At 35.3% G+C, this 25380-nt stretch overlaps 1 protein-coding gene across 1 annotated transcript in view; it reads right to left on the reverse strand.

Annotated features, from left to right (window-relative positions):
* Positions 1-3622: 3622 nt before the first annotated feature.
* The window catches only part of AspRS-m (aspartyl-tRNA synthetase, mitochondrial), a 191080-nt gene continuing 169322 nt past the window's right edge, over positions 3623-25380 (reverse strand). Inside the window, exons 15-17 of the mRNA XM_090397050.1 lie at positions 24690-24800; positions 18465-18540; positions 3623-3857 (exon numbers count right to left, since the gene is read on the reverse strand). Coding sequence (XP_090253176.1) covers positions 3637-3857; positions 18465-18540; positions 24690-24800 — 408 coding nt within the window. The 3' untranslated portion in view covers positions 3623-3636. The remainder of the gene's footprint in view (positions 3858-18464; positions 18541-24689; positions 24801-25380) is intronic.

Genomic DNA, 25380 nt, shown 5'->3' on the forward strand with positions numbered 1-25380 from the left:
AATCTTAGTCCACTTAGAAAACTTTTTGTAAAACTCAAGTACTGAAAAGCCAGGAGATCAAGCAGTTAAGAAGCTCTTTACTGACATTTTTATTAGGGAGTAATGTCATTGCTGCTGTTCTGGTATTTCTTGCATTATTAGGAGAAATTTTCATTCGCAACAACATCACCCCAAAAGCAGTTCCAACAGCTGCTGGAGCCAATCTCCTGCATTCCCAGTTATTATGAATTGTGATAAAAAGCAACTAAGTCAACAATGCTAGCATTCGTTATTTGTTAACTGTCTGTGTTCTTCTTGAATCCAAGTTTCAAGTGGATAAAAAAAAATAATCTTCCATCCAGTATGAGACCAACTAACTCCCCTTCTGTTGAAGATACCATATTCATGATCAGATGGGCAAGTGTAGATGCTTGGAGAATACCTTGTGCTGAGTATAAGATATGTTTGTTGGTAGAGATGTAATGATCTGAAACATTTTCTCTTTGTATAGATGGTCATGGTCATTGTTGTACTGTTGGTTTAGAATTACAGCTGATGCAACCAGTGATATGAGGCCCACATATTATATCTGTTAATTCCATTTGTTCTTCTGGTTGATTTGCCTGTTTTGTAGAAAGAAAAACCCAAACTGTTTCGAGGAGAAAAATTTCTCCTGCCACCTCCATCCATATGAGACCAGATAACTTACTTGCATCTGGAAAACCTTAAAAAGGTCAGTTTTGCACTGTTCAACCACCTGATGACATTTCTTTCTCATGCCAGCATGCTGTAATGTTGCTGGTTCTGTATATATTTGACTAGTTTTTGTTTCCTTTTATTTTTTAATTTTCCAAATTTTAAATTCAAAATCTATAGCATATTCCATTCATTCATCCTCTTTCTTGTTTGCTGATTATTTTCATGTTTTGTTTCATTTTTAGCTATTCAATGCATGTGCTTAAATTAAATTAATCGAAGAAAATGCATTAATCAAATATAATAACCTATGGGAAAAAGTATAATTAATTCCTCAACTTTCGTTTTTGACCCTTATTTTTTATAAAAGAATTCAGGTATGTCTCAGGGCCTAGTTAAAGGAAAACCATGAAGCAACAATAAAACATATTCAGAATATAAATTTATTATTCTACTTATTAACAAAGAATTGTGTAGTTTGGTTGGCATTCTGTTTCTTTCTTTTTTTTTTTTTTTTTTTTTTTCCATACAACTGATGGTATGGCCCTATTGCCTTTTCTACTCTTCTGTACATTTATTGCTTCTCTCTTCATCAGGGTCAGTCTCTAAACATTGCTGCTTTAAAAACTTCAATTGTATGAAAAATATTTTCAAATTGTTTTTGTGAAATCTATTTTGACTGACTGTCAGTGGTTAAATTTTCTTCATATTCTTCAGGATCTTCTCAGTGTGCATCTAAATCTAGCAGGTCAAAATCACTTTGTTGGTAACAAAGCCCCTTTTTTGCACAATTTTCTTCAAAATCTGGATAATTTGCAGCCACCTTCTTATTTGCACTTGAAGCTTTGCCTGTGATTCAAACATTATGTAGGCTATTTCTCTTTTTGAAATGCTCAAACCACCCATCACAAAGAAGAAGAACACATGGAATTTTTCTTCTTTTCCATAAATGATAATCCTTTCTTTCAAGATTGCAAAGAAACTTAATGCTTTTGATTTAATAAGGTCAGTGCTTAGCAGGATCCGTTTTTGGTTAAAATCTTTGATCCATATAGAAAGAAGTCTCTCTAATTCAATCATTATAAAAACTTTGATTTTGAGAGGTCTGCATGCATGATGAACTGGAAGCAGCCTTACCTTTCTCTTTGTATTCAGCATCTTTTTGCTTAAAATTGCTCTTATAGGTGATTCATCCATTTTGTGTTCTTATCCTATCTTTGCTCTGGACTCACCTGGTTCATTTTTCTTTATTATTTCAAGTTTTTCTTCTAGTGAGTTTACTTTTCGAATCTTTTTCACACTTCCACTTTTTTGCTCACTAATTCTCACTAAATTAAATATGTAAATAAACAACATAATTAGTAAAGTTGGTATGGTAGGAAGTCAGCTGAATAAATTTTAAAATAAGTGAGAAATTAGTCAAACCACTAAACTAGTTGTATACAAGACAGTGTTCAAACAAATTTTAACTTATGGATCTGAGAACTTGGCTAGAAATAAAAAGATTGACCAAAGACTGGAAGCCACAGATATGAGAGTTCTGAGAAAGATTAAGGGAGCAAACAGGCAGCATCAATAGCAGTATCATATTAAAAATTAGGATATTAGGAAATAACTTAATATTATTAGCATTCAGGAATATGTTATAAGTTAAAGATGCCAAGAAATTATATTCTTGGTTTCATCCTTTATCCAAGTGTAAGCAAACAAAGTTTGCATGTGAAGTAATTTCATGACTAGGCTACTTGTATATAAAGGCTCATAACTTCACATCACTTGCCTTAGTATTCCATGATGCAAGGCACATATCCTTAGAGACATGTATAATGCTATGCATTATGGGAAGCACCACTACCCAGACTGATTTCAATCTTTATTGAGGTCTCATCAGCGGGATGAAATATGTCTTTTTCTTTCCAGTCTGGCAATGAACATTGCCAGACTGAAAAGAAAAAGACACAGAGGAAGACCAAGATCTAGATGGATTGATAAGTAAAAAAGTCTTAGAAGACAAAAATATATGATCTTATAATACTGGAGTCTTGACAAATAACAGATTAATTTGGAGAGAAACCATTGATTCGAAGTTAGTAATGATATACATGTCAGGAATTTGATGATGATCTGTGCTACTTTCTAGAATGGCAAAATTATCCATGAAGTGAAAAAGTTTCTCAACAAGAACAAAACAATTACCAACATTGTCTGAGTGATGATCGGTGACTGAAGTATTAGTTTGCCTTCAGTACATTTTCAAGTCTATCTTTCATCACTTCTAATTAAAAATGCCACAAGAAATTGGTAAATTTCTTCTGGTGTTAGTGGTTTCTAAAGTCAAGTGTGATAATACATGGGCTTGCAGGCTGATTTCACCACAAGAATGATCGAATGGCAGAATAAAGCTGGAAGCAGTCACACAAAAGCCTTACTTTAATCACTGTTGTCATTTCCAGATAAACATCCCTCTTTTTGATATTCATCACTCAACTTTTCATCAAAAATATTCACATCACTTCCGAGTTTTATTCAGTATATCACCATGCTGCAAAGAATCATCTAAAAACATCTCAATGTTACAACAATTCAAAGTGAATCTTTTCCTGAAAGTGGCTACTTTTCACTGTTCAGGGATATGACTATAAACACTAAAGAAAAAGCAATTTCCTTTCAGAAAAACAGTGTCCAAAAATATTCCTAAAGAGAGCAGCAGAAGTCTGGAGAGTCTTCAAAGACAGTATGAGCAAATAACACTCTCACTGGTGGTTAATTGATTCTGACATCATCAATATATGTGTCTTTTCTCTAGTGATATACATCCTGGCAAACTGTTTATTTTAACATTGACAATATCAATGTTAAAATGAAAAATAAATGCACAGTTTGCTAGTCAGTAGCAAGTAAAAATTTGAATATTAATTAGGATATTAGAAATAAAAACACAATTAACTAAAATTTATTAATTTATTTATCCCCAGGAAGTACTAGATTTTCCTTATTTTTATCAGCTAAGGTCATTTCTTCTTTAACATTTAAAACTTGTAGATGATACAACATTTTTTCATGTTCACTAATTGATGATGGTGATCCAGACATAAAGTCTTTTCCTTGAGCAGATTTTGGAAATGCGATCACTTCTCGAATATTTGGTGCATCACAGATGATGCCCATTAAACGGTCCAGCCCTGCAATGAAAGAGAAAGAAATATGATTAATTATGAACAGTGTTACAAAATTCATAATTATTCATAATCACATCTCATTTTGGATATGAGCAATGCTAATGAAATATGGGAAGGTGATCCTTTCCATAATGCTATAATGTATTATAATGTGTAGTATCTAGCAGTTAGCATGTAGCACCACCATTTTTATTAATGTATCCTCAGAATTTTGGGTATGTATGCTTAGCATGTCCCTGAAAGGTAAAACTCATAATGCATGCAGAAGAAGTGAGGGAAGGACATAAACCAGCACTCCTGTTCTGGAGGTCAAACATGGCACTCGCTACTTTGGGCCTTTAAATAAGCCAGGTAATGGTATTTCACCAGGTGATGAAGGCTATGTCACCAAGTGGATCTCTTTTTATTTCCTCTAACTAGGAAGATATCCTCTTACAGCCAGAATACTCTGAGTTTGTCTGCATGACAGGAAAGGTACGGATGACTTGACAGGGAATGGCATATATGGGGGAGGGAGGGAGGCACTGGCACTGAAAAGTTCTGATAAATACCTAGAACAAAAATGATATTAAATACAACTGATATAACTACAAGAAAGAACATATCTTAAAACCCTTTAACCCCCCATGTTTCATCAAATTGTAAAAATTTGTTCTCTTTTTCTTTTAGGATATATAAGAAGATATATCAGAGGTTTTGAAGATATTTGATGACACAGAGGTACAGCCTGTCATCAAGTTTTTCTTGCTGCAAGAAAAGTCAACAACTGAGATTCACCAAAAACTGTGTTCCAGCATATCCAACAGTTGCCAGATAGGTGGTCAAGTTTAAAACTGGGCTCCCAAGACAACAGATGCCCTGAGGTCAGGAGGACCTTCCACAGTGACTGCACCTGAAAACATCGACGCAGTGTATTCCATGATTCTTGATGATAGACGAATACCAACTGAAAGCATTGCAAAGACTCTGGGGATATCCAGGGAACAAGTTGGGATCATTATCCAACAACATCTGGACATGCAGAAGCTCTTAGTGAAGTGGATCCCCAAATATTTGAATGCCAACCAAAAGAGAGAATGTGTGTTATCATCTCAAGGGATTTTGGGTCATTTTGAGAAATCAGGTGCAAATTTTTTGGCTCATATTGTGACTATCGATGAAACATGGCTTCATCACTATGACCCAGTGACCAAACAACAGTCAATGGAGTGGAGACACAAAGGTTCTCCACAGCCAAAGAAGTTCAAAATCCAAGAGTCAGCAGGGAAGGTTCTTGCCATTGTCTTTTGGGATATGGATGGCGTAATCCTTACAAAGTACATATATAATATTTTGTCACGGACGGCATTGTAATAATTACTTAATTGTGTGTTCTGTTCTTCTTTTAACTTATTTATTCTAAATTCTGTTTGCACGTTGGGTTATTTCAGATTCGTTCTTCCCTTACTACTCAATCCCTTAGTTACAGCTATCTATCAAAGTTCCCAACCTTTCTGTGGCCTCACTTTTAATCGAACTCGTGTGCAAATCTTTCAGACAAAGAGATTGCCCCAAGGTAGAGCCAAATTCTCCCTAGCTGAAAATCTGAAGTCAACTCTTCTTTGGAATTAAGAAAATTTATTTGTTTAGCTGTGCCATCTTAATTCCTATACAATAGAATTAATAATGTCAGAGAGTCAGCCCACAGACTATTTCATGATTTAGCAATCTAATACAAACAAATCCTTACAATACTTATTTTTATATTGCAGTCATAACCAGCTCCCTCACTTTAACTTATACAGGTTCTATTTATAGCAAGTGGTGCATTGGCTTGAAAGATCAGAAACGTATTTTGGGTAAAGAAAACATGAAAGTTTATTCATTCTAAGTAATGGTACATATTAATAAAAAAACTAATTTTAATGAAAAGTCTCTATAAGTAATGCTACACTAACAGACATCTATAATATAATCGGAATTTCACATTGAAGGACATTAGCAGAGCCAAACTGTCTTAATCCCGCTCACTTGTTATAGTCATGTATATGAGTATCTTACTCTCTCCTCAAACATTGATATATAACGATGCTTAAAACAATACCCTTCTAGAGCTACAAAGTTCCTTGCTAGGGGATTAGGTATTTAGAGTCCTGAATTCTATCAACAAATTTTCTATCACAAGAAAATTAACACTTTTGCTCACCCTGGCCTTAAAATACAATACAGTGGACATAAAAACTCTACATTACCAAGTAATGTAGAGTTTCTATCTCCAGTTCAATCTTTCAGGAGACACTTCTCATCAGATCTTCTTGTAAGCTTCCTTCGGGTAGTTACCTTGTTCTGGGATCTGTTGTTCTCCGTCTCGACCTTCCAGTGATTTCAGTCAAGAATCACTTCTTTGCCTTATACTCGAAATTCCTCTGACAGAAAGGTACAGCTGGAGATGCACGAAATTTTGGTGTTCGCTGGTTGCATCGATGACAATGCTTGGACTCTGTCGCTACTTAACAATATCGTCGCCGCTTGACCATCCTTCGTTCACCCGAACGACTTCTACTCAACTCCGACAAAACGAGAAAAGGACCACAAGAGAGAGAGAGTGTGTGAGTTTGCGCCACCAAGCCTTTTATATTTCTCCGTCTGCTCTCCCTACTACTTCATCGATTGCAGACGCCACCCAAGCCTTTTGCACACCGTACTTTCTCCTCTTCGTTGCATCTCCATGTGGGCATCTCGCACATGCCTTGGACCTCGTATAGCTACTGCCTGGGGTAATGTTTATAATCCAATTATACAAGTCTGCACTTTGCTCTGACTTTCCTGTTACAATACCTTGTTTCTTGCCTGTTATTTACAGGACCATTTATAAATTAATACATAGCAAAATACATAAAAGAACCATTATTACTATATTTATCAATTTTTACCTATTTACAAGTATTTATTTTGGGAACTTTGCATCCCAGTTAAATCCGGAATGAAATGCTTAAGGACAAATTAAGCCTTTCATTCCAGATTTAACACCTAAAAAAAAAAAAAAGATGAAACTCTTACAGCATCAGTTTATTTAACAGCTCTGAAGGAATTAAAGGAGGTGTTGAAGGAAAAATGCCACAGGAAATTGAGCAGATGTATGTTGCTTTTGCAGGACAATGCACCTTCTCACACTATTCATCAATGTCTGCTTCATTCACCTTATTCGTCAGACCTGGCTCCACCTGACTATTTCCTATTCCTAAATTTAAAGCTTAAAACACTTGAAAGGAACAAAATTTACCACAGACGATGAAGTGATTATCTGCAGTGGAGGACTGGTTTGTGCAACAAGGGAAAGACTTTTTTCTCAGATGATTGCAATGATGCAGCAGCATTGTAACAAGTGATTAACACTTCGTGAGGGATAATGCAGGATAATGTGTAAGTTACATGGTTCTACAACAATTTCATCATGATGATTATCATAACTTTTCAGCACACCCTCGTATATTGCAAATTGCCTACCCATTAGTGGCCTACACAAGGAATGATACCCTAGGAAGACTGAGAAGGAAATGGATAGAGAACAAACAAACAACAAGAATAAGAGGACTGAATGCCTACAGAAATCTAAATAACTGGGCTACAGATACTTTGGAACGGCAAAAGCTGCTAAAAATACCACAATTACAAGATGTAAAAGGAATATTATACATGAATAGAGTAACATATAATCTACTCTTAAGTTGTAAGTTAGCAGTTAGAATTAGAATGGGAAGATGGTATTTAAACTTAATTTATGGATGTGAAAACTGAGTGTGAAATGAAATAACTGATCAGAGACTACAAATGACATCAGAAAAGAGACCCACGGGATGATCAACATCAAGGTAGATTAATGCAATTAGTGGTAGCTTAGAAGACTGAAATGTAAGAGCTGACAATACTGTGCACTGTGCACACTGACAAAAAACATTAATTTGGGGGGAAAACAATTAATAGGAAATTGGCATGAGGCAAGTGATAGTGAGAATGATCAAAATATGCAGAATGTAGTTTCTCTTGAATTTGAAATATGAAAAGATCAGTTGATAGACCAGGACAGACTGCATACATTGAAGTACTGTAGACACAAAAAGCTGAAGCTTAAAAGCAAGAAGAAGAAGAATTTGAATGATATAGTCAATATGACATGCAAGAGCAGTAATGGATATGCCGAGAGGATACTGAAATTTATGTATACTAATACCAGAACATACAGAATGTTGGGGGGGGGGGGGAATTACTTGGTCATTGCTTACTTCAACTCAGTCAAAACTTATACGTATTAGTGAGATTTAGCTTGGAGGATTATATATGGACAGAATCCACGAGGTATAATGTATAATATTTTCAGGGAGGAAAAGAACAGAATGCAGTGTAGTGTAGAAAGATTAGCATTCTGCTGATGACAGCAGAAGAATGAAAACAACAAAATAGGATTTCAGCAGGAAGAAAATGTTTTAGCTATCTGATATGAGATGGAGATCAATAAGACACACTTTTCATCTCCTCATCTCAGCTAAAGACTGAGATGAGGAGGTGAAAGGAACAGTGTGGATGATATGCATTAGCAAATAAGCACAATGAATGCAGCACAAGTAATTGTTATGAGGAACTTCAACTATGAGAATACAGATTAGAAGGAAACAGAATTTATACAGCTACTCAAAGATAATCACAATGTCCTGTGATTATCTGTGATTACAGATCACACTCCACTGCCTCTGAGCAGAGAAAGAGAAAGAAAGACAGAGAGAGAGAGAGAGCAGACTTGACCTGGGAGATTTGTCAAAAGTGAAATTTGCAATTATGACAAACTTTAGCAACAGTTTGGAGGCATTGCATGGCATAAGAAACTGCAAGAGAAGAATGTCAGCAGTGCATAGAAATTGTTGGGAGGGAGAAGGATTCGAGGAATCAGTATTAAACTGTATTTCCACGATCAGGAGAACAGGAATCAGGGGAGTTAAATGGAGTAGTATTCAACAAGCAAGAGCTGCAAAAAAAAGTCATATATAAAGAGAAAGGTAAACAAAACAGTACACTGCTGAGCAGTACAAAGTATAGGCAAGAAGAGCGACCAGAATGACAAGGAAGCAAATACAGATTATGAGAGGAAGCTAGCCAAGCAAGAAAATCCCAGAGATGTGGTGTGTAAAAGGAAAAAATGCTAGAACAGAATTTTAATGACTACTGATGGTTGGAAGGTAGTAAATGAAGATGAAATAACTGCATACCATCTCGCAGGCTTGCTGCCAGATAGTATACAGGTCTGAACAAATCAGTAATGAGTCAGGAGACTACCTGGTTGACTGGCACATAATCCCACTGCCATATACTATGCCTGATCATGCCTGGTGAGGGAGTCCGAGTAGTAGTATATGGGAGGCACTGTTGAGGCCATGGAATGGCATGGAGACTGGTCGCTCTCTGTATGGATGTCATGCTCATGAGTCTATCTCCCCCAAAAATAAAGGTTATCTAATAAATTTGGTTTATTAGATAAACCAAATTTATTATTTGATTCATCTAATAATAAACCAAAAATGAAAAGTGAAACAGAAACAGACAAATAATGACGGCAACACTGCGAACAAAATAAATCTTCTTCAATAACCATCTGCAGCACAAATTCCATCATAAACTGACGTTCATCACCACTTACAGACACTCAAACCAGACCCCCCCCCACTTTCCCTTAACAGAAATCCAAATTTCGGCTACATCAACCACAGTTCACCTGCAATGCCTAAATTATACCCTTCATGATTCATGGCACCAGTGCCCTTGTACATTCTGACAATGCCTGCCAGAGAATGTTAAATTTAGAATCCTCAGCTTTTGACTTCCTCTGGCTGAAGGTTTCTTGTCCCACTTAGTAATCTTATCTGCAGCATTTACCAGTCTCCAAACTCTACTGGGTCAAGACTGAATAATTTATTTTATTTAGCATATAGGGAAAAATACAAGAAATTAATGAGAAAACTATATACAGTTTGGTTAACCAATAGATGGTACTATCTTGGAGTAAATGCAAGTTCCTGAGGCCTCCAGGGAAGGAGCGAGTTTGTGGGGAGGCAATCATCAATGATATGATGTATAGTCTGCACGACATCATATATGCAAAAGGTTGACTGTGAAATTCTCCACAAATGAAAAAGTGGGCAAAGCAGCCTTGTTCAGTCCTAAATCTATTTAGCTAGCTCCAGGGGTGTCGAGGTCAAGTAGAGGTTTGATAGTTGGATCTGTAATCAGGTACTTGTTTGTAGTTCATTCCAGTTTTCTCCACCAGACCTAGGACCATCATCTGGTGGCGAGATGGAGAGATATCTTGATGTATAGGAAGGTACATGTTATTCCTGATTTTCTTTATTTCTTTGATGGTAGCTTCTTCTTGTCTGAACTATGGAAGTGTGATGTGGGAAAGAACAGGTAACCATAGGAGAGGACTAGATTTTAATGTACTAGAGATGGTTCTCATTGTTATGTTAAGATGTGTGGTAACTTCAGCTCCAAACTAGCAACCAATACTCCAGAACTGGAAAGACCAGAGCTGGGGCTGCTGTTCTAAGAGTAGAGGCATTACAATCCCAAATTGTGCACATCAGTTTGTTTATGATGTTGTTCCTGGCAGATATCTTTAACTCAGTTTTTTTCCAAATGTTTTCAGTAATTTAGACTATGGTCAAGTGTGATACAGGTTACTCTGATGGATTAAAGTCTTGTTGCAGAAATTTATTTTTAGTTTTCTATGAGCCTTGTGGTTATTATTATCATTATTATTACATGACACCCACCAAGGAATCCAATGACTCATCGACGGACGGGCACCTACTCTACAACTCACTGTCTCCACCAACTACAGCAAACCACAACTACCACCATCATCATCTACACCAACGCCATCTACTGCCCACCATCACCACTAGTACTTTCACAGATAATCACAAACATCCATGCCCATGGCAGGATTTTGGCTGGAGAGCAGATATACTAACCATTTGGCCAACCAGGCAGACTTCATTAGGTAGAAAGCTGAAACAACAGTTTCGCTGGGATTAAGAGAGAGTCCTCAGTTTTTCAAAATATTGAAGTGAGCTCAGTGTTTCCTCAAGGCCTTGGAAGGTACTATCTTGGGTGGCAATTGCTATCGTCAACATAGATAAACTTTCTACTAACTATTGGAAGGGTATCACTTGTGTACAGATTAAATAAAGCTGGAACGAGGACAGATCCTTGTAGCAATCGATCCTGAAGGATAAACATTATATTTTTTTATGAATTCAGATGAACCTTTATTTTCCCTGTTGGAGTTCTAGGAATTTTAGTGGTTTGGAAGTTGATTATTTTGGCTATTTTAGAGAGTAAATCTTTCTTTCATATGGTGTCATAAGCTGATGATAGGTCTACGAAGGCAGTATCTGTTTTTAAACCCTTTTAGTATCCAGCTTAGAAGAAATAGAAGCTATCTTACACCATGTTCATGGTGTAAGATGGCTTCTATTTTTTGGGAAAATCCTAGAGAGGATATGCTTTTCAAAAAGTTTGTAAGGAGTGCAGAGAAATGCTAACAGTAGTTATTAGGGTCATCAGTTGACTTATTGGGTTTTGGCAAGGCATGAATCTTTGATTCATGTCCAAGTTTTGAGAACTATTTATCATTTATTATTGAGGGGAAGAAATTAGTCAGGATTTTGCTCTTAGGCCAATGTGAGTAAAAAAAAAGTCTGGAAGAATGCCATCAATGCCAGGAGCTTTACTTGTTTTGGTTGGGTTGAGTGCTGCATCAATTTCATCTAGAGTTATTGGATTGGAGTTTGCTGTAGATGTAGGATAAGAAAACTTTTTGTAAAGACAATGGATCTCTTTTTTTTTGGTATATGTGGGAATTTTGGGTTTAGTTTTTTGTGCTAAGATCTTAGTAGTGGTTTATTTTTCCTTTAATTCTGTTTGGAATGCTTCTGCCTTCCAGTCAATGGAACAGTGACCAAGCCTGGTTGATCTGGTAAACATGAGGTTGTTCATTTCTGCATGCTTGAGAGTTCTTCTACCATCATCCAAGGACTTCAAGAGGACAATGTCTGGATGGTTCTATTGTTCATACTCTGACAAAAGAATACTACTTCCATGTTAAGTATGTAGTTTTTTTTGACCAAAAAACTAATGTAATAAAAAGTAACTAACACTGGGTTTATGGGTTGTAATTATTTAATAAACCTACTAGTTTCGCCACTCAAGCTAGTGGCTTCATCTGGGTTAGGATAAACATACAAATATACAACAAGTGTTAAATAAAAATCATTACATCACTAAAAAACACCAAAAGTGTAGGAACCATTACACAAGAATACAAGTACAACAGAAACACGTGGAGCGTGGATGCTGGCACATGGTCGGTCATTGTTCAGCAGGTGCATCTGATAGTTTGCAGAAAAAGTAAAGTTTGATGTGTTTAAATATTTAACGAGTGACTTCCAAATGTCACACAAAATCATTCCAAAATCAAACCACAACTCCAGGATGTTTGTTGAAAAGGTTGTGGTCCTTTACTGGCAAACCTTCGCTAAAAATTGCAAATCCCCAGAAATCTCATTACATTATAGTGGCCTTCAACCCCATTGCGATGGTAAGAAATCGGTTACAAAAATAAAGAGTCAAAAGGCTTCAATTCGGCAATGCAAAATTATATAAATTAAGTGGATATTAAATCCAACATAATTTTAGAGCCGAATACAGAAACTATAAAAGTTTCATATTTGAAAGTTGACCAGAGAGCTTGCAGGAATACACTCGCCGTCATACTAGGAGTAGCCCTAGCCGAACCTAATAGCAAGCATGCATGCCAAAGTGCCTGTATATTTGCCTACTATTGGTCCATTTTAATAAGGTTATTTATATAAATCTGTTACACTTGTCCAAGGACCACAACTCTTTCAACAAACATCCTGGAGTTTGCAATATTCCATGTTCTTGTGGCCATAATTACATAGGGCATCGAGAAGTTTAGAAATAAGACAAAAGGAGCACATTGGAGATGTCGATAACAACAGAGATGACAGCTCAGGCCTGGCATTTCATTTCTCCTACACTTACCACAACACTGAATGGGATAAGAGCTCCATGCCATACATAGAAGACAACCTCAGCTCCTGCAACATCAAAGAGGCTGCAAGGGTAATCTACTCACAAGGCATTTTTAACAGAAATCAAGGAATGATTTTGTGTGACATTTGGAAGTCACTCATTATGTCATTAAACACATCAGACTTTAATTTTTCTGCAAACTATCGGATGCACCTGCTGAATAATGACTGACTATGTGCTAGTATCCAAGCTCCATGTGTTTCTGTTGTGCTTGTATTCTTGTGTAACGGTTCCTACACATTCGGTGTTTTATAGTGATGTAATGATTCTTATTTAACGCTTGTTGTATATTTGTATGTTCATCCCAACCCAGATGAAGCCACCAGCTTAAGTGGCAAAACTAGTAGGTTTATTAAATCATTACAACCCATAAACCCAGTGTTAGTTACTTTTAATACTACTTTCAGTTGATCAGCATGATGCATAGATCTATTTGAATCCAGATGTGTCTTTTGCCAGATGTAATGAGAAGTTTAGTGAATCTTTTATAATTATCAACTGTAGGTGGAATTATGTTGATGTTGTTTTCAATGAATTCAGTAAATTTTGGCCAGTTTGCTTTCCTGAGATTTCATTGGGGTATTGGGGAGCTGTTTATTCTGGGGATTATAAGTCCTACAGTAACTAAACAGGGTTTGTGTGCTGGCTGTGGGGAAAAGGAGGTAGTACTTGATAGGCCAAGGTGAGAGGATTTTTTCCACATCAGTGGTGGTAAAAGAGAGAGGTCAGGGGTTGTCTCTGATTTCCATCTTCCAGATTTGAAGGTTCTGGGTTGTTTGCTGTAGTGGAGGTTGTTTACTAACATCCGGTCTGTCAGTTGCAGGCCTAGGTTGTCATCATTATTGTATCCCCATAATGTACTATGTGAGCTGAAATCTCCAAGGATGATGATAGAATGAACTGGCTGAGGAAGTACAGGGCTTGGACAATCAAGTAGAGGACGCTTATAAACATTATACATTGAGAAGCTGTGCAGCTGGATACAAACAAAAAAAGTCACTTTCTGAAAGGTCAGATTTATAGGTGCTTTCCAAATTTGCTTTTGCATAGATTGCCAGGTCATGTCTTTCATCAGATTGATCAGTGAGGAGAATGTAGTCAGGAAAATGGCAATATTTCCTTATGGGATGTGGTGAGTGTCTTGTAAAGCAACATTGTGTACTTTATGCCTAGCAAGGATATTATTTAGTACCTCTGATGCAGTTACTAGATCTAGCACTCATACTCTGTGGTGCCTTCTATTGCATGTTGCATCAGATAATTATCCCTAAGCAAGTGCATAAATTGCATTTCCTTCCTCCCATCTGTCCTTTCCTCTTCCAATCTCTGTTCCCATAGTTGAAGTCACTATAATAATTACAGGTAACCCTCGTATAATAAGGTACTTATACAATGTGGTTTCGATATAAGATGGTCTACAAACTGTAGTAACCCTTTATCTTTTCATATATTTTTCAATGCGTAACTTAAAAATCTAATTTATCTTCGTCAAATTTGCATCTGCCCGTATCGTGCATATAGTTATAAGTAGCAAAAATACCCTTTAGCATGCATGTACATCAATTGCTTAACGCATATAGTGTTCATTGTTGAAAATTATCTTCGTTTTCTGCCAGGAAAGCGTATTAAAAATCATAAGTGTGTTAATCTCAAGCTGAGCACTTTATTTTTTGGTGAGTTACATACAATATGTAATGCTTTTTTTATGTAAAAAATTTATTTTTATAGTAATGGTCACTTAGAACGCTTTTGCGATATGGTTGAAATCGAAATTAGTGAATTAATTGATGGGGAAATAGATTTAAATGAAGAACTGGTACAATTAATAGATGACGTCGAACCAAATGGCGAGGAAAGTTCTGCCGAAGATTATGATTGTGATGAATTTGTTAAAGAATTCAGTTTAAAGAAATTAGCAGAAGGATTGAACTTGGCAAGAAAGTTATTTTATGGATAATGATCTCTCAATGGAGCACTCTGGAAAATTCACGAGACAATTGGATATTTGTTCAGTTCTGTATTATGAACTTAATAAAAAATTGCAGCATAGTGACAAGCAAGGTCTTATTATTGACTTCTTGATAACTAAATCAGCTTAAGTATGCAATGAGAATTATACAAATGATGTCCAAGAGATTTCAAGTGATGACAATGTCCAGCCACTCGTAAATAAAGAACATCCACGAAATATTAGTTTTGAAGAGAGTGATGACGATTAAAATATACACTTTATTTTGCCTAAATAAAGTGTATATTACTATACCACTAAAACATTTATGCATTATATGCAATGAAGTTTAGGTACAATTTATAATTTTTTATAATTTTATACTATGTATTTGTTTCATAGTTTATATGTTTACATGAATTACCTAAATTAAATAAAAATATATTTTTGCTGGATGTGTCATTGTTTATATAATCTAAAAAAAAAAAAAAAAAACCGATTTCGGAACCTAACTTTTCTATGTGATCTGAGTCTCACATAATGCACCATTTCTATGGAACCTAACATCCACATTATACGAGGGTTACTTGTACTTATCTTTCACTCATTGAACTTATTTGCTAATGCATACTACCCACATCATCCTTTGCATCCCCTGGTCTAGCAACAAACTATATTCTTTCCTTGGCTCTATCTCACACCAGATGGCCCCAAATGCACTACTTTTACTGAGCTCCAACTGAATTCTTATTGTTTTTGGCTGCAGTTCATCAGCTATCATCAACAACTCCACGTTAACCATTTTTACTCTATCCTCCCTGAAAATACTATACCACTAACTATATCATCTTCTGTCAGCCATGTCTCACTAGTCATAGTCAATAGCAAAATTTAGGGATGTGTGGAAAGGAATATGATTCCTTCTGGGTGGGAGGGGAAGCATGTGTTTATGAAAGATAGGAATTTATCTGATTTTTTATAAGCGAACAGCTTAGGTCAGATAAATTTAATAAATAGTTGCATAGTGATGCTGATGGACCTTACAAAGTCATCTGACAAGATACTACTCTATTACTGTAGGAAATGGGAATGGGCATTAAGCTAGTACTATGGATATGAAGGTAGCAGATGAATAGCCTCCGAGAGAACTGAATATGTGGATATATATGGAGGAATAGAATCCAGAACTTAGATGACCAGTGCTCTGCTGCAGAGCTCTGTACTTGGACTACTGCTATTTAATTTGTATTCTAAATGCAGAAGATTCTAATGATTTGAGAAGAAAATCCAGTTTGTCAATCAGATAACATATTGTGAAACTGGACAAAATAGTTCAAAGAATAAATCAGTTGCTAAGAAACACTGACAAATAGGAATAAGAAGGTTATTATCCTTTCTTTATAAGGTTTTAATATGGTTGCTACATCCAGACTACTGCACAGATTTGATCACTTGTATCTTTTTGGATGAGGAAATCATGAAGAGGATCCTAATGTGAGTGACTAAGATGATCACAGGATGTAATGTCCCCCTACAAGGATATACTAAAGAATTGTGGGTTACAAAAATTGGTTAACAGGAAGAAAAGAAGAGATATAATGGAAACAAATTACTAAAGGGATTTAAATAAGAGTGAGGCAGAAGAAATTTTTTAATATATTACAAAGGAGAGAACAAGCAGTCACCACTGGAAAAACTGTGGTTAGTATGGTTAACAAGACAGGATTAGATGCTTTGCTTGAAGAATGGTAAACAAGGGTGTAACCACGTGTATGCTTTGCAAGGGAATGAATTCAAGAAGTATGAAATGAATTGTGCAAATACATTGAGAGGCCCATGCACTAATAACAATAAAATCATAAAAATGTTTTTACTCTCTAGAAAGAAAGAAAGAAAGAGAGAGAGAGAACAAACAGAACTCTTTTAGTATGTTATACACTTTTTCAGGTTACAAAGAAAATGATGATGATTAATTAGTCCCACTTCTTTAAATTTATTGTCTGAAGTAGAATTAGGTGATAAATGGACTATATCCAAAGTGTACATTTTTTGGCTTCACAGATACCAGTCAACATGAGGGCATCATTTCAGTTTACTATTCTAAGGTACCAGTCACTACAAATTCTTTTTTTTTTTGGGGGGGGGGGGGGGAAGCACATGAGAATTGTTCTTTATAATTTTCCAGCTCTGAATCATCACCAGACAATTGAATATCTTCAAAACCAATAACAAAATTAATATACAGGTGAAGTAGGAGAACCCTACTTTCAGCATAATTTCCTTTTTCTTAGACACTGCTCTTTCATATACCGCTTATTAATACAGTCATACCCCAAAGTTACGCGGTAAGTGGGACCAACAAAAAGCGCGTAAGTCAAATTCGCATAACTCGGGTATAATTTTGCATACAAAATATTAGTTAACTAGGACCAAAGTTTACAAAAACATTTATATTTTTTAAGAAATATAATCATAATTGTAGTTTTTTGTACATAAAAAAAAAGAAAGTTATTTCGATGTCAATGGTTTCATAAAATCTAATAGATTTGTCTGACGGCATAATGTCTTTTTCTTGCCACGCAAAATTTCTTCATAGCAAGCTAATGATTTTTTTATTCCTTACCTTGTGGCTACAATTCGTTCCTCGTTAGACTCTATGTCCTCCAAAATCTGTAAACCTTTCTTTTATGATTGTTCTTACTGTGGATTCCTGTAGATCAAACTTCTTTGCTAGCTCACAAATTTTCATTCCGCCTTCAAAATCCTTAATAATGTTGAGTTTTGTTTCCAAAGTCAATGTTTTTCTTTTCTTGCTAGCTGTAGAAGAATCGGACTTGCTTCCTTCGGACGACATTATTATTTTTTTATGTGATAAAATTTTTATCAAGAACATAACATTAAACAATCACAAGGTTTGTAAACTATAAAAATCATGTATGAATGGAGACCGCACGAAACACGGCAGTGCTTGTTCACAGCATATGCGACACTGGTGAATACAGCTGGCGTCGGAAAGATACGACTAGTGGTGAGGCGTGAAGAGGGATGGGAATACATACATATATGAAACCGCATAACTATGAATTTGCGCAAGTTGGGGTATGACTGTACTTATTACTCAGTTCTTTTCCAAGCAGAACATAGTATCATCTCTCTGAAAACAAACAAATCATCCATTTCATAGAATATATTAATAATATCCAGCATGTCCAAATAGATATAATAAAATTAAACCAGACTGATCATACTTTTTTTGAAAACATTTATTGTTTTCCTACCAGTCTCTGCCAGTATTTCAGTTAAACAATACATAGAATAAGATGCACATATGAGAAGAATATGATATTTATAACAAATGTATTGGTTCATATGGTGTTCATTTCTGATAATGTTGGCAGAGACCATCAAAGAAATATTAGCTTTAAATAAAATATTATTTTTAATAAACTGATATTTTTCAAATATGCACTGTCAATCCACTAAAGAAAACCACGTTAACTGATATCAACACTTACCCAAAGCAATTCCTCCATGAGGAGGGCAACCACTTCTTAATGCTTCTAGTAGATGATTTAGATTAGTGATATCTTCCTAGAGAGAGAGAGAGAAGAGAAAGAACTTATTGCAGTTATTTTTTCACTTATAGCATGAAAAATGCATTTAAAATAATGTCTATTTACCTGCAGTTTCATCACACCGAAAATTACTAAAATGGCAATGGAAAGCATGAAACAAACAATAATGCAATGGTCTTTGATATTTTCAACAGAATTAGCAAAGTTAGTAGGGTAGAGAGTCAAGTGAAGGAATAAGAGAGTGATTAATCAAAACACTAAAATAGCTGTACGCAAGACAGTGTTCAAGCCAACTTACGATCTCACAGTTAGAAATATAACACTTGATCAAAGATTAGAAACCACAGATGTGAGAATTCTGAGAAAGATTAGGAGGGTCCACAGATGGTATTAAAAGTAGAAAGGACCTTGATATTGTTAGCATTCAAGAGTGTGTGAGCAGAGCTAGCCTTAGGGTATGGTCACTTAAACAGAATGAGAGAGGAGAGGTGAGCAAAATAAGTGTTTTTTTTTTTTTTTTGCCAGGATGGCAGGAAAAAGACCAAGAAATAGGTGGACCTGTACAGTACAAATTGCCGTAGAAGACCAAAATATAAGATCTGAGAATACTGGAGTTCTGACAGATAATAGATAAAGTAGGATGATAACTGTTGACAGAAAGTTTGCAATGATGTAACTTTCATGCTGTACACCACAGGAGGGTACATATCAGGAAATTGATGATGATCATCATAATCTCTGATGAGAACTGACAGCTCAAACCAGTGAAACCTTAGTCAAAAGAATTTGATTTGAGGACACAGGCTCTTGGGCAGAATTTGTCTTTTAAGCAACAATTCAGATGACGAAGTGTATTCTCAATAAGCTCTCTAGGCAATTTGAAACTTTTTAAGTTTCAAATTCAATTATTTGGATAATGATGGATTTATAATATCCTCTATTTCTATAGCTTTATAATTCCAAATTGAAGATTTCTAGGCCCTTCCTTAAACTATTACAATTTATGAAATGATTGAAAGTTCACTTATGAAAAATACAACTTTCTAACATATACAAGTGTGCTATAATATTGAAAAGCAGGTTCTTACTTCTTAAAGTTTCTGATGAAAACAAACAGTTTGAAACTGTTTTTGGACGAGTGCAACCTTAATCAAAAGTACTAATAAAACATAAACATAAGGGCTCTTGGGAAATTGGAAGTTTTCCTTACCCCAGTCCTGAAGATATTTTGAGGTGCAAACTTTCTTTGCTTACACTTGGATAAAGGATTAAACTAAATTTATTATAGTCTAACCAAGTGAAAAATAAACTTCCAACATCTTTCTCTAAATCCAGAGTAATTCAATAATAAGGTGGAACACCTGTTGGCAACTCCTATAGGTAAATATGACCTCTCCTATTGCTTCTGCCTTAGTATCTCCATGTTTGGGTCTGCTTCCCACTGACGAGACCTCAATAAAGGTTGAAACCGGTCTGGGTAGGCCTTTCCCTTTATGCATAGCAGTATACATGTCCACAAGGAGATGTGCTTTACATTATGGGAGATACTGAGAGAAGGAGTAATGAGAGCTTGGTCCGCCTTTACTCGGAGTTGCACTACCTTACCCCATTCCTGAAGATATTTTCAGGCGCAAACTTTGTTTGCTTACACTTGGATAAAGGATTAAACTAAATTTATTATAGGCTCTTGGGAAAGATAATTTTTTTTTTAATCAAGTATTGAACTAAAAATTAAAATCCAGTGCCAAAGATCACATTTCTCATAAGTACTCTGGTCAATTTTTAAACTTTAAGTTTCAAATTCAATTATTTGGCTATGAAAATGGTGAATGTATAATATTCTATATTTTTAAACTTTAAAACAAATTGAAGCCATCTAACTCTTTCTTCAACTATTACAAGAAAATAAATACATGACTACGACAAACTGTACACATTCACTGGTTCAAAAACAATTTCAGAGTTTAGTTATAAATGAGATATATTCATATGAAAACTTTATTACATGGTTTCTCCCCCCCCCCTTCTCATATGACTGCACAGTCAAAATCAAGTACTGGTCACTTAGATTTGTTGCATTTATACCTGTCTATTCAAATATTGCTTTTCCTGGTTGTTAACATGATGTTAATGTCTTGATTAATGGATCTATCCATCTTGTTCTTGGTTTTCTTTTTAATCTTTAACCAAGAATTTTTTCCATTTATAGACTTCTTGAGAATAGTCATTTCCCATTTGAAAAACATGGCGTGCTTTCTGCAACTTTTTTTTAACTTCATCATCATCATCAAATTCCTGCCATGTACCCTCAAGGGGTGTACAGGATATGACAGTACTACATGAAAAAAATTACATCATTATTAATCTACAATTTTCCTCCAAATCAGTCTGTTACTTGTCAAAACTCCAACATTATCAGATCTTATATTTCTATCATCTAAAGCACTTTGTACCGTATCAATCCACCTATATCTTGGTCTTCCTCTGGGTCATTTTGCTGCCAACCTGGCAGAGAACACTTGTTTTGCTAATCTTTCCTCACCCATTCTGTTTAAGTGACCATACCACCAGAGATTAGCTCTGCTAACACATTCCTGGATGCTGACAATGTCAAGTTCTTTCCTAAATATCCTCGTTTCTAATATGATATTGCCACTGATGCCATCTGTTCACGCCTATAATCTTTCTCAGAACTCTCATATCTGTGGTCTCTAGTCTTTGGTCAAGTGTTTTACTTCTGACCCAGCTCTCATACCCATAAGTTAAAACTGGTTTGAACACTGTCTTGTATACAGCTAATTTAGTGTTCCGACTAATTTCTCTGAATTCAATTGACTTCCTACCATACCAGCTTTGTCTATTTCCAAATTCTGTTGTCTATTTCTATATTTAATTTACCATCTTCACTAAAAATCGTGCCTAAATAGCTGAAATGTTTTACTTGTTCCACAGGTTCTCCATTCACAACACAGTTGACATTTTCAATTATTCTGCCTATTTTCATTGTCTTTGTCTTTTTATTGATGACCTTCATACCATATCTATTACAACAGCTATTCAATTTAGTCAGAGAATCTTGCAGACTTGTAGCTGACATTAACATCTCCAATTTTGATATCATGTTTAATACCACTTTCCTTCATAATGTGATCCATATAGATAATGAATAACAGATGGGATAATGTACATCCTTGTCTCACACCAGATTTAATATTAAACCATCTTCCTGTACTTCCTTCAATTCTAACTGCTGACTTACAACTCAAATAAAGACTAAGTATTGCTTGATATAATGCCCCATTGACACCATATAACTGCAGCGTATCGAATTGCTTCTCTCTTGACACCTTGTCATATGCCTTTTCCAAATCGACAAAACTTAAATACAGATCTTTGTTATATTCCCATGCTTTCTCAACTGTTTGTCGTAAAGTGAAGATCTGATCCTGACAGCCTCTATTGGGCCTGAATCCAGCTTGTTCTTCACCAAGCTTTTCTTCCACAATTCTTCTCAACCGTTTCTCAAGTATACTTGCATAGATCTTGCCAGGAACACTCAGTAGGGAAATACCTCTGTAATTCTCACATGCAGTTTTATTACCCTTTTTATATATGGGTACTATGAGAGCTCTACTCCAATCATCGGGAATTCGTCCCTCTGTGCAGGCTTTCTGAACTATGCAGTGCAGCCACTGTAAGACTCTTATATCACCATACTTCAGGATTTCTGGTCGAATATCATCTACTCCTGCTGCCTTTCCACATTTCAAGCCTTTAATGGCTTTTTCTACTTCAAGTATGGATATGTATTCCTGACTGCATGCGTGGTCAGTGTTTTTTACCACTGTGCTGTCATCACTGCTTGTTTCATTTAGCAGTTTTTCAAAGTAATTACTCCATACTTCAAGGATATCTTTTTCTCCCATTTTCATGTCACCTTTATCATCTCTAATTCCTTTTACAGCACTCTTTCCTCCATTCTTAAGCTTCTTCAACAACCTGCCGAATATTTTGCCACCTGCTTGATATTTATTTTCTATATTCTTGCCAAAGTCCACCCATGACTTTTGTTTAGCTACTTTTACACAGTGTTTAGCATTCTTGCATTTGTCTCTATATTCTCTAAGAGCACAAGCTGACTTATTTGACAGGAACTTTTGATATGCTTTCTTCTTTTCCTTCACTGCCTCTTTAACTTCCGGTGTCCACCAGGGAGTTCTGATTTTTTTATCCTTACAGACAACCTCACCACATGCCTCTCTGGCAGAATCAATCAATGTTTTCTTCAGAGTTTACCACTGAATCTCCACGGTTTGATTCCTGTTCTCAAACTCTTTCATTTTTTCTTCAATAATCTTTGTGTATTTTAGTGTACAGTTCACATCTGAGAGCTGCTCAACTTTTATTCGCTTTAAAACTTTCTTACATGTTATTCTTTTCAATATGAAATTCAATTTTATCCTGCTCAACACTAAATAGTGATCACTTCCAATTTCAAATCCTCTGTACACTCTGGTGTCCTGCACCAGGGAGAAAACATCACTATCAACAATAATATAGTCAATGAGACTTTTCTTATTCCTAGCCTCTTCTCTCCATGTGAATTTGTGCACATTTTTATGTTGGAACATGGTGTTAGTAATAACTAGTCCATGTCCTGAGCAGAAATCCAACAGATATTTGCCATTATTATTAGCTTTGCTCTTTTCTCCAAATTTTCCCAAAATATTTTTATGTCTCACAATCATTTCCTACTCTGCTATTTAGATTCCCAACAAGGACCAACTTTTCCTTTTCATTGTGTCAGTTTCTTTTTCTAACGCCTCAAAAAATTCCTCCACTTCTACCTTAGTAGAACCTACTGTGGGACCATAGGCACAAATAAGTCTCATTGTCCAGTTCTCCCTTCTCATATTTGCCCACATTACTCTACTTGAGACTGACTGCCATTCAAGAAGATTAGCCTTGTATTTTGTGATGAATACTATGGCTACTCCTTCTTTTCCTTGATTGTCATTGCCTGAATATAACATTTTGTATTTATTGCTCAGAAAGATCTCACCAGTTTTCGTCTTTTTTTTTTTGTTTCAGTCACCCCTATTATAGTCGATCTGGTACTTATCTAATTCCTCAGCTAGCTCCATTTCTTTGCCATTCAGGCTTCTTAAGTTGATAGTACCGATCTTTAACTCTGGTGATGTTGATTTGGGGTTTGTTTTCAGATTTGTTCCATTAGCTGACTTTTCGCTGTTCGCCCTGGTTCCCTGGCGATAACAACGGGGGCCTTGTTTAACCAGGCGACGCCCCAGCCGGCATGAAATTTTGTCATGTTGTACCATCATTTTTTATTTTGGTTTAACCAATAAGAATACAATTTTGTCAGCTAAATCCCAAATTGCCAGCCCATCCTCGTCCATTCAGTATCCAAGTAGATACCCAACAGTGTGCACCACGAGAAGGGTGAGGATTGGACATTAGGTCAGAAGCCCTGGTCGGTTCTCCGCATTCCTTTAAAGGCTATGTGGAGGTCTCCTCTCAGTTATACAGCTTTGACCCTTATTTAACTTGACTGACCTAAATATTGTAGATTCTATTGAGTTGGTCTAACTCATGACTATATTTGATCCTCCAGAGACCATTACCATTCATTGGACAAAATATTTTACTAAAAATCTTTTTTTCAAAAAGCTGAAATCAATTCTTCCACTCTCAATGCAAATATCCAAGTTTGGCATCCACAGGTAACAACTGAATGAATTATAGATTTATGTATTTATAACTTACTTTTCCAATGAATAACTTTTGATCTTAATAGACATGATAGAGGATGTTCAGAAGAAAGAATCTTTAAACCAATAATCATAAAACCAAGATTTATTAGAACTGTGAAATTTGATCCAGATTTACAGCAGAATATAAGGACTCTACTAAATGCTTTTAATAATATCTCAAAAATCAGTTTTTTTTTCATTTTGTTATGAATTAAATTATAGATGTCATCTTTTAATTTAATGTCAAAAATCAGTTGGATATTGATATACAGATCTATATGTCTGATGGTTTTGATCTCCCATCAATCATAATTTGTATAATCACACATAAAATTCCAGAGTTAATTAAAAATCATTCATCCACTCATTTTAATTAGCATAACTATAATCTTACCTTTAAGATGTTTTCAAGCACATATTGCTGAAGTTTAAAGTCATGAATCCTTATAGATCCACCACCAATCTCTTGGCCATTTAGGACAAGATCATAATGTTGACCTCTAGCCTGGATGGAAATGGCCAGAAATGGAAAAAAAAATAATAAAAATACAAAATAAATAAATAAATAATAAAAAACAATGAAAAATTCCAAATTTATTTCTCTTTGTAACATGATCATGATATCCTAAATAATATATTTCTAAAAATTTTTCATTTTCATACATTAGAATGCATAAGTTTTTCATCAGAATTATAATCTAATTAGAAAATAATCAGAAAACGCTGATATAAGCAAGAGCACACAACACAGCAACAGCATCAATGATATAGTGATGAAAATCTTGTGCATTACAATGCAGTTTCATTCATGGTATTAACATTAATTACAGGAAGATTAATATAATGTTAAATATTATTATTTAATTTTTTTAAATAATTTTTTATTTTTTTTATTGATCTCTATCTCTCAGATATTTACATATATACAATGATCATCTTGAGTAACATTCATTATATTATTTTACAAGGTTCAGCACTAAGTGCTACATATAATGAGATTTCAATAATAATGATGATAACATAGTTGTTTTTTTTTTTTTTCAATTTTTTAAAATAACAATGACAGTAATAATTTACAATTATAT

The sequence above is a fragment of the Typopeltis vanoorti genome, chromosome 8, assembly GCF_054136105.1.
Source record: "Typopeltis vanoorti isolate ZY-2024b chromosome 8, IOZ_Tvanoo_1.0, whole genome shotgun sequence".
In the NCBI taxonomy this organism is placed as follows: domain Eukaryota; kingdom Metazoa; phylum Arthropoda; class Arachnida; order Uropygi; family Thelyphonidae; genus Typopeltis; species Typopeltis vanoorti.